The sequence below is a fragment of the Orbicella faveolata genome, unplaced genomic scaffold (genome assembly GCF_042242905.1).
Source record: "Orbicella faveolata isolate gen_17 unplaced genomic scaffold, um_ofav_v1 contig_2, whole genome shotgun sequence".
In the NCBI taxonomy this organism is placed as follows: domain Eukaryota; kingdom Metazoa; phylum Cnidaria; class Anthozoa; order Scleractinia; family Merulinidae; genus Orbicella; species Orbicella faveolata.
This window is the reverse complement of record NW_028301547.1, coordinates 14,368,958-14,379,193: the sequence shown is the minus strand read 5'-3', so window position 1 is coordinate 14,379,193 and position 10,236 is coordinate 14,368,958. Positions and strand designations below refer to the sequence as shown.

The 10,236-nt window shown below is 39.4% G+C and overlaps 1 protein-coding gene across 1 annotated transcript; it reads right to left on the bottom strand.

Annotated features, from left to right (window-relative positions):
- Positions 1–1,215: 1,215 nt before the first annotated feature.
- On the bottom strand, positions 1,216–10,203 carry LOC110062967 (intraflagellar transport protein 38-like). The gene is made up of 13 exons (XM_020769915.2): positions 10,125–10,203; positions 9,886–9,997; positions 8,893–8,977; positions 7,632–7,757; positions 5,365–5,415; positions 4,592–4,687; positions 4,230–4,313; positions 3,235–3,368; positions 2,671–2,728; positions 2,437–2,520; positions 1,938–2,091; positions 1,701–1,762; positions 1,216–1,443 (listed from the first exon to the last, which is right to left on the bottom strand). Exons 1-13 carry the CDS (start codon positions 10,201–10,203, stop codon positions 1,285–1,287), a joined length of 1,284 nt encoding a protein of 427 aa, XP_020625574.2. The 3' UTR covers positions 1,216–1,284.
- Between the last annotated feature and the right edge of the window lie 33 nt (positions 10,204–10,236).

Here is a 10,236-nt window from a genome sequence, read left to right as displayed (position 1 = left end):
AGTGAGGTCTAGAGGACACAAACAATAGAGATTGAATTACATGTTTATTCATTTACTTTTTGTTCTCCAGGCGTCACTGACAACCTGATATTATGGCGCGAAAAGGGTGCTGCACGCAATGTTCGATTATTTTGCCATTCCTTTTACTCCAGGCCCTGGTTTGAATTAAGATCTCGCGGCTCTCCAGTGTATAGGAATGATTCTATTTAGCGGTCTCCCTCCAATAACGGCCACCTTTTCCAGTAAGCTCTTCTCGTTGAGTGCCGTTCATGTAATAACCGTCTCAGGCGCCCTCCTTTGAACTACCAAAAGTAGATTAGCGCCCCGGGTGCTAAATGGAATCATTGCGGTATCCAGCTTTTGAACAACCGTGGCCAGGTCTTTGGCTTCGGTTATCGTCTTGGCTTTGTCGCCTCGCATTTCTTCTTTTGAGTTCGAGGTGAGGGAGTGGCAAGTCTCAGTCGCCTAAACGATTTCATCACCAGGGTGCAACGAAACATACACCTATGGCTAGCTACGACTGGAAACTGAGCCTTGTAGACTTCGAGAGTAGTCTCTCTTGCTCGAAAATCCCCGCTGGAGGAACGCCAGTGTGTTGGACTGTTGAGTGCTGGCGCTAATCGCAGCTCGTTCGCTCAGTCTTTCTTTTCCTTTTGGAGTTTTCCCCTCGCGGATTTACGGGCAAAAGAGAGACTACTCGCAGTCCACTAACGAATCGACCATTTTATCCGTTCGTTCGAGAGAGCCGTTTTCAAATACTTACTAGACGTTCTCACTAGACGTTTTCACCACCCTTTTCTACCGTTTGGCTCGCGGAATCTCCACTCCCTTCGGGCGGAGTCTTCCAGAAAAGTCTATTATAACGACTAACGGAGACCTACACTTGGTTAAGAGTTAGCTGAATAGCACCCAGCTGGACTGTCTCCGGTTACCCCTTAGAAGTAATGCTAATGGTAGTATGTGTCTGTGGTTCTGCTTTCTCCCAGGCCTTCACGGTCGATTGAACGGCTCAAAACGATTGACCGCGGCGAAATATTGAGGCCTAGAAACTAGGCAATATCTGTGGCACACCGATACAGCTGCCAGTAAGCTGGATGAAGATCGTCTAAGATAACGGTGGGAGAGGGAGAGGGGGAGGATTAATTAATTTAAGACTTTGTAAGCAAAAACCTCTTGAAAACGGCTCGAATAAAGCAAAAGGAACCTGATGTCATATCTGTTTGAGTTTCACGACTTTATTTAGTGCTATATTATTTACAGTGTTATGGACAGCTTTGTGTTTTCTCAGAAGTCATTGTCACTGTCATTTAGACTGTTAGCCTGAGATCCGTCATCCTGTCCTTCACCCCGGCCTTCATCCATGTCGTCATCATCTAGCAGCTCCTCGTCATCATCCTCAACGCCAATATCACTCTCTCCTGACGACAGAGAACCACTCTCGTCCTGAGAAAGCAGAGAAACATTTTTCACTGGTTAAATTAAGCAGATAGTTGTATCATAGGGCAAAAAAATTTTGTATATCGACTTTCAGTCGGAGATTTAATAACTTTAATTTTATTCGACCCCTATCCCGTCCCGAGATTTTACTGAGCTCAGAATAATCGGAAACTGTTCTGCTATTTCTAGGGAGATTTGGTCATGAAACGACAGCTCTTTCCTTCACTAGGTGTGGAAATAAAGCTAAAACAAATGATACTGACCTCATCGGAGTCCAGACCTCCTCCTCCCATGGAACCAAACACTCGACCACCGGCTTCAGCAGCTGAAAGGAAAAAACGAAACTTGACTTTTAACTTATTACAGGTGTTTTTCTATGCTTGGTTTTGGAAATTACTTTTGAGGGCTGCCTGAAAACGTTGCTAAGATTTATGTTGAGAAGAACAACAGCAGAAGGAAGAAATCTTACAAAGGAAAGGGTAAACAACTCTACACCTCACCTTGAGGTCTGTTGGACTGCCGTGGCTTGTTAGCCTCAAGAACAATTTCACCTTCCTCGTCACCCTCATCATCCAGCTCTCCAAGTTCACCTCCACCTCCAAGCACTTGGTCTCGGTCTCCAGTTTGCATATTCCTTAGTGTTGCTTCCGACTCCTAAACGACCAAAACAACAACTCAGTTACACTGACAACTGTTAGTATATTTACCGTACCCAAATTCGTGATAATCATAATCCAATCGGAAGCGTATTATGCTGTCCCGATATCCCGCCCTTGACCTGATATGGCAGGAATTCTGGTCCAATTTTTGTCTAGTACCTACTATAAGGGCGCCTTTTTGGTACGCTTAGGCGCCATATTAGGCCCGTTTGGTCTCTCCATGTGTATTTTAGCTCGGCTGCTGTTTGGTAGAACCATGGCTCGACCAAACTCGCCTGGGTACTACTGAAGCGCACCGATAAAGAACAAGATTATGCATTAATACATTGAACTTTCTCACCTCAAATCTGTCTTGTTCTGCCCTGTTTATGTCCTCCAGTAGTTGTTCCAGATAGGAAAGATTCCGGTGCTTTTCCATAAATGTCTTCAAGAAAAAATTAAACAACACTCATTAATTGTCATAATGCCCACTAATGCTCTCTTTGTAAAGCAATGAAATCTGGCAAAACATTATCCCAAAAACTGAAGGCAAGATATTGAGTTGAAAATCAAAATCCCCGCTATATGTAATCACCTCGTAAACTTTTTTGAGTTCCTCTTCAAGTTTTTCATACTCGTCCATGTATGCAGGCCTAAAAGAAATGGGGTCCATGTTACTATTTCACTGACTATCATTAGCAAACTTCTCTGATGGCTCATTGGACTCGAACACAGACGTTTACTTTAGAAGCAGATCAGTGTTGTGTTTTAGTCATGGTAGTGTTTTGGAATGGGAACAAAAAGGAAAATAAACGTCCTTTTCTTCCTATACGTACACATCCCCTAGCAATGTCGCCTCAATTTTTGCTCTCGTTTTCCTACATGCTTATCTCTTGACGAAGATCGACCAACTCATTACATGTAAGTAAAAGAAGGACTGCTTATACAATCAAGGCCAGGAAAGACTGCATTACATCAAAAAGGGCATAGACCTACGTATAGTAGCTTCTCCAGGCAGGATTAAGTCTCCCTTTTTTGTTCAGTTACAGTTGTTACATTGATAATGATCCTCTTTTCAATGCCTGGCATGAGTTGCCACCAAAGAGTACACTTTTACATCAGAGTAGTTACTTTTCCTTGTTCATCTTGCAAGAATTACCTGACAGTTTCCAAGCTTCGCAATCGTTTCTGGTTCCTCTCCAGTTCTTGTTTCTTCTTGTCTATTTTAGCTTCCAGGTTAGCTTCATCAGATGCAATGTTGTCTAACATTTGATTGGTCTTCTTTATCTCATCCTAAACAAAATGAAAAGATCAGTCTACGAAATATTGTCTAAAAGAGTGAACTTTCCTGTAATTCATCTCCCATATATATGAAAAAGATATCTGGAGGCATTCAGAGGGGATGTTTTGATCTTTGTAAGCATTGACTAGTTTATGATTATAGTGTACAACGTGAACTGAACTGTAATATCTTTGATAGAAAATTGCAGCTTGCATCAGCTACAATTGAACACTAAAAAATATCTGAGTACAGTGTACTTTGACTCACTTTCTGAATGTGCTGATCCAACGAATATTGTTTGGCTTTCTTTAAGTCCTCTTAAATGATTACGAACAAGTGTCAGAAAACAAGCCAGGAGTTACATGTGTGCAATGTACACAAATGTTGAGTTAAGTGCAGCCTGAGACTATTTAGTCCCATCTGTTTGCATGCCTATAAGTATGGGTTATTGACCAAGAGTGAGGTCAAGATGACTGGCTGTTAGTCAAGTTATTTTGTATAGGTATATAGCCTACACATGTTTATGACCTGAGAAGCAGTCCACAAGGTCCACAATAGTGCAAAAATGAATTAGACTAATATTCACTGTAGCTTGGTCAATATAAGATTTATTGTATGGCATAGCAAGAACATGACCATTTTTCTTGCAACTAGGATGCAGTAGGAAATCCCAACTAGGAAAGATAGTTCCATCCTGCCTGCTCAGGTGGCCAACATACTTGCATTATAGGAATGCAATGCATGCAGAGGGCTACATAGCTATACAGTAACTATTTGTACACATGACATGCCTACAATACAGGATATTTATTGTCTAAATCAAGGGTTAATGTCATTACACAATCCTCATCATACATTATTGGTGTACAAACCTTCACAGAAATGATACTCTTCTTGATGCCATTTTCCAGTTCATTTAACTCCAGTGGCTTAGCTATTGCACTGGTTCGAAGTTCCTGTTATGAAATTAAACTCATTATTTTTTGCTACCTGAGTAAACAGTTTCAAAGAATGTCTGATATCCAAGTCACTCTATTTATTGAAATAACTAATTTCTGAATGTAGGCGTCTCATTTCGTTACTGAACTAAACAACCATGTAACCAACGACACACACACCTCATGAGTATGAAATCACTTTGGTCACTTCTCAAATATCTCTCGAGCAATGAAAGAATTGAACCAGAAGAAGAAACGGCATTCAAGCTAAGTGGTAAGTTAAAAACTGGACTGACCCTTAACTCCACTTCTCTGCCCAGTAAGTCATAGAGTGCCGCTCCTCTTGATGTAATCTCTGATGCCAGCTGACGTGATGCTTTTAAATCACTTATCTTGGAAGAATAATACAGAAAACACAAGACAACATAAATTGCTCAGTAACAGGACACACATCTACAGTAAAAGACACATACAAGTTAGGATCAATTACAGAAGTGTTACCTTTAGAATCAGTAGCATGCATACGTAATGTCTTGTTATATTACGAGTTGATCAAAGATCTTTCAATAATTATTATTAAAAGAACTTTGATCAACTCCCCCTTCATGACCAAGACTAAATCGATCACTGCATAGCTTATTATATTATAAAATTATACTTAAAAAAACTTAGAAGTAGCCAACATCCTCAGTACTTTTTGTCAGCTTATCAGGGGTTTCATCAACGGCTGGGCAGTGGGTAAATTGACTGGTTGTGAAAATGATTTTGCTTGCCTGGTTTGAAAATCTAGAGGACGTTTTTCTTATAAAGAAGTTCAGTTTAAAAAGTTTTGCCCACCTGTGAAAACTGCTAAAAACATTAATAAAACCCCTGGGTTATCCTTGCTTACAATTCACTGCTAACAATATTATTTATACTCCAGAAAGGATAGAGGCATTGTGAGAGTAATACAACAAGAATACATCAAATTGACCCCAGCCCAGGCTAAAAGCTGATTAATCTCTCAATAACCCAGCACTCTACACACATTACACTACTGCACCTCAGTTAGGATAGATGGGATACTTACTCTTGAGGAAATATCAAACGTCAGGGAACTGACATTAGACTCCTCAGCTGCCTAAAGAATAAATCTCAAATTTATTATTAATAAATCAAAATGTTATTGGTATTACATATCAATAGCATTAGAATCATTGATTAACTTTAGTTGAAAATATTTACAGAGAAATTATTTCTTTGTTTTCTTTCTCATGATGAAAAAACTTTTAAATAATAAGTCAAATTATTCTTGCATTTTGATTGGTTCTTACTTTAGATGATTACATCATTTCTTTGTTTCTTTATTATAAAAACATAGAGATTCCATGTTGTCATGCACCTGTTCAGATATAAATTTGTTCTTACCACATTTTGATGTCATCTGTGATCTGTTACTGAACAGACCCATGGCAACGTAGAATCTATTTGTCAAATTTAAAATACTCAATTTAATTCGCATCTGATGCCAAGCATAATACAAAATATTATTTCCTCTTTCCATCAAGACAGTAGTATGGGTTTGATTAAGTTTCCATTATTATTAAGGTTACAGTATACCTTCGGGTCGGCAATTTTCTTCAAATTTGGATTTTTGGGTCAAAGTAGTGGTCGAAGAATAATCTCTAATTCCTAAAAAAAAATTTTTGAAAAAGACTAAATATTCGCGGAGAAATGGCGGTTTTACGTTTTCACCGGAAGTAAGAGTTTACATCTTGATTGACAGCCCTATGACGCGTATGCAATCAACTGAGACAATTTTTGCGGGAATTACCCGTACAGATGTCACAAATTGACTACTCATCAGTTGATCAGCTTTGTTGTTCTGACTACCAAGCATTTTTGGTACTAGGTGTAATTCTATTAAGTTATAAGTAAAGGTAGACCACATTAAAAACATGGACCAATTCGAAAAAGTGAAAGCAGCAAACAACGAGTGAAAAAACATCAATGAGTGAACATGCGAAAGTTTGCCACGCGGATGAAGCTATAGCTATCGTATAAGGTGGGCAAAAAAATCAAGGGAAGAGAAAAGAAAGGTTATGTAAAAATTTGGGAGCTTGACAGCAATAACTGGGATGTTGACAGAGATGCCGATGAATCCGATAATGACGAATCGTTTGGCCTCATTAAGACCCATTGAAATATTATCCATGCACAGCTGACCATGTACAGTTGCTCCGCCACACTTTCTTTTATTTGTTTTCTTCACCCGGCCACTCTAGCATTTGTATCCTTTTTTGTCTTCCCCATTTTGCCAGAGTGACCAAGCTTCAAGTAAAACCGAGCTACAGAAAAGTTATCTCTCAGCCTTCAGCGCCTTGAGCGCATTGCAAAACACAAGGGTTTTTTGGAGATTCTATTCACCAGGGCCCTGTTTCTTGAAAGCCCCAGAAAGTTTTTCGGGTGCGAAAACTTTTCGGGACCTTCGAGAAACGGGCCCCAGGACATTAATGGTAGTAAACTTTCCCTGCACTGATTGGCGCAGTGAGGGGAGCTGTATCTGAGAACCCAGTTGAATGCGTTTGTGGGCGGAGTTTGTTTGCAAAGCAGAAGATTTTTCTTACGCTGTTTTCTTGAATATTTTTTTTTTGCTTGAATCAGATACTTAAAAGAGTTTTAACTCAAAGGGAATTTGTTCAATTGCCCTCAAATTTGGACAGTAGCTAGTTTAACATATAAACTACAAAAACATGTCTGCAAATTGTTAATTTCAAAATATTTTTTCTTCGAGAGCAATTTTTCTACGATCACTCTACACTTTTTTAATCCTATTTCGAAAATGTTCTGTAACTTTTTACTGCAATTGAATATGGCCAAATGCAGACACATTTTTTAAGTGCTTCGGGCCCTGAAACCAAGGAAAAAATGAAATTGGTGAAAAACAAAAATCGCATTGACTTGTAGCTCTCGAGAGGTGATTCGGGCGCTTGCATTTAGTGGTCGTGAAAAATTCGTCAATCCATTACATTTCAAAATTCTTGGAATAGTTTGATAGCCAGCTCTATAAGCTCTAATTTGATATAGTGGTTTAGGTATCTACCGCTTAAACTCTACGCAGTACATCGCTTGCACGCGAGACACCCCTGAAGGTATATTGTAACCTTAACTTCAAATAAGTTTGACAAGAAAACAGTTGCATCAAGGCCTTATTTCTCATGCATAGCCAGTAAGTGTAGCATTACTGTCTGGATGAGGTTGATGAAGTACTTTGTATCTTACAACAGAATTTTAACTGTAGTTCAAGATCCTTTCTGGATTGATTTATTATTCATGTAAACTATTCAAATTGTCTACCTCATTCCCAGCATTAGTCTTCATGGCACTATACAGAACAGATGTAACTTTGAGTAACTCCTTGACGGCATAACCATCAGCACCATACAGCTTCTTAGTGTTCAGTTTAATATGTGCCTTAGTTGCCTAATAACAGACAATAAATTTTAAAACTAACTTTATACAGTTTCTGTGATCTTTGACTTTGTTCTTGAAGTAAAACTGGTGTAAAGTGGCAGTATCCACCTTCTTCAAAAAACATTTTGAAATCAAATCAGACATTCCCAGATACAGTTTACTAAGGATTAGGCAGGAAAGACAAGAATTACTAAGACCATTATTCACACGAAGATATACTGTTGGGTGACCCTCATAGAGTAGGCACCCTCTTAGAAGGGTTACCCTTCTCTAATGTATTTCCCTGTTTTGTTAACATGTGAGGTGCATGTAGGTTCAGCCTAGGGGTAGTGTTACCCTACCTGCTTGCCATGTAATTGCCTTAGATACTCCAGGGTCATGCTCCCATAAGGGTCAAGTTTTGCTACATTAATTGGCCAAAACATCTGCCCATGAAACTTGGATACCACTGAAAAACTCTGACCCTCTGGGTGTCTCGAAAACTCGGACCCTAAAAACTCAGACCCTCTGGGTGTCTTGAAAACTCAGATCCTTAAAAACGCACACCCTCTGGGTGTCATGAAAACTCAGACATTTAAATACACAAGACACCCAGACACTTGAGCCCTTAAAAATGCAGACCTGGGTGTCACAAAAACTCAGACATTTAAATACACAAGACACCCAGACACTCAAGATGTCCAAAGGGTCTAAAAATTTAGGGTCTGAGTTTTTCGAGACATCCCAAAGGTCTAAGTTTTTGTGACACCCGGGGCAGGGGTTACATTAAGGGCTGGGCACCTGGCAAATTGACCAGCTGAGATGATGGTTTTGCCCGTCTGGTTTGACCATCGAGAGGAAAGTTTTTCTTATAACAAAGGTCAGTTCAAAAAATTTGCCCGCCTGTGAATACATGTTGTCCTCCTGCTGAAAACTTAATGAAACCCCTGGTAGAGGGTCTGAGTTTTGGGGGTTTGAGCTCTGAGTTTTCAGGACACCCAAGAAAAAGTCATGAACAGTCAAAACTGTGAAGGTGTTCTGCTCATTATGTCTTTCGTTTGGTGACATTCTTGTTGCTGTTGCCACTGCCACTGTGGTTTGCTTAAGCTCCCTGTTAGCATCCTTCTCATTCAGAAATTCAATTTTTCACAACCAATATACATACCATGAACTGAGCTACTGACTTTATGAACAATACTCTGTCCTGTTCAGTATCAACATCCATTGGTAATTCAACATTTGGGTCATATCTATACCGGGATATAAACAATTTTCGATCTCAAAAAAAGATTGTATAGTGCATATTCTTCAACCTAAATGAAGATTGCTATAGTACTCTACAAAGATATCATACCAAAACACTGCTACATGCAATATGTACATTTATTATATGGCTAGCTCCATGAGTGGGCAAGATGATCTGAATCCTGTGCTGTGATTGGCTACCTGAGCTGGCAAGATGGCACTGTCTTACCCACTTGGGATTACCCAGTGTGTCCCGCAAGAAAATAATGTTTTTCTTCCATATAATAAATCCTTTGTTCACCAAACTTGAGGTCAAAATGGCTGGATATTCGCCTCATTCTTTTTTTGCGTGTTTATGGACCTTGACTCTGTCTCGCTCCATAAAAACGCAAAAAGGAATGAAGCCAATATCCATCCATCTTGACCTCAAGCTTGGGTAATAACCCATATGTCAAGCATTCAGGTTTATAATTCATCAAATGTTTCTCACTTGTGTTTGGCCTAAACAGTCACACAACTGAACAGGCCCCAGCTAAATATGGAAATATCTGTGTAATATTACCCAATTTTCAAAAGATCTCAAGTACTGCAGAAATATGTGAAGAATAATAAACACAATAGCCTCCATTTGACTTTAAAAATATGCCTGGACATTATCTGTTCCTCAAAGCTCAGTTTTCCTTGATCTTCCCTCTCAGAGAACTGTTCGCCTCTTGGAACAGATCATGTCAGCGGACAAATATCCAAGCAAATTTTCATGCTAAATAGAGGACAATGATTATAAATGTTCATGTACTTATCGCATAAGATGCATGTGAGATCTTGATGATCTCAGTTTAACTGATAATTATTGAGGACCCCACTTTTAAAGCGCAGTTTCCAATGATGTTATTAAATGATAGTGATACTTCACCTCCTGACAAGCCACATCAAGACTTCAGCAACCAAAGCGAAGTTTGGAGAACGAAAGTTCTCCATGGATATCAGCCTGGGGTAGCCTAAGGCTCGCATCATTTCGGTGAAGTCTAAGAAAAGACGAGGGAAATTGCAGGAAAAATGTGGTTGCATTGGTTAAAGTGATAGCTCGTCTAACAATTCTAACCTTTTAAACGTAGAAAAGAAGCCAAAACCAATGGATTATTTAATACTTACTTCTCAAATCCCGGTACGACATTTTGTTGTTCGCAAGAAGAAGTTCGCAATTTATATCCTGTAGAACGCAGATGCGCATGGCTCAAAAGAAACCGCTGGCTAAACTGACGGT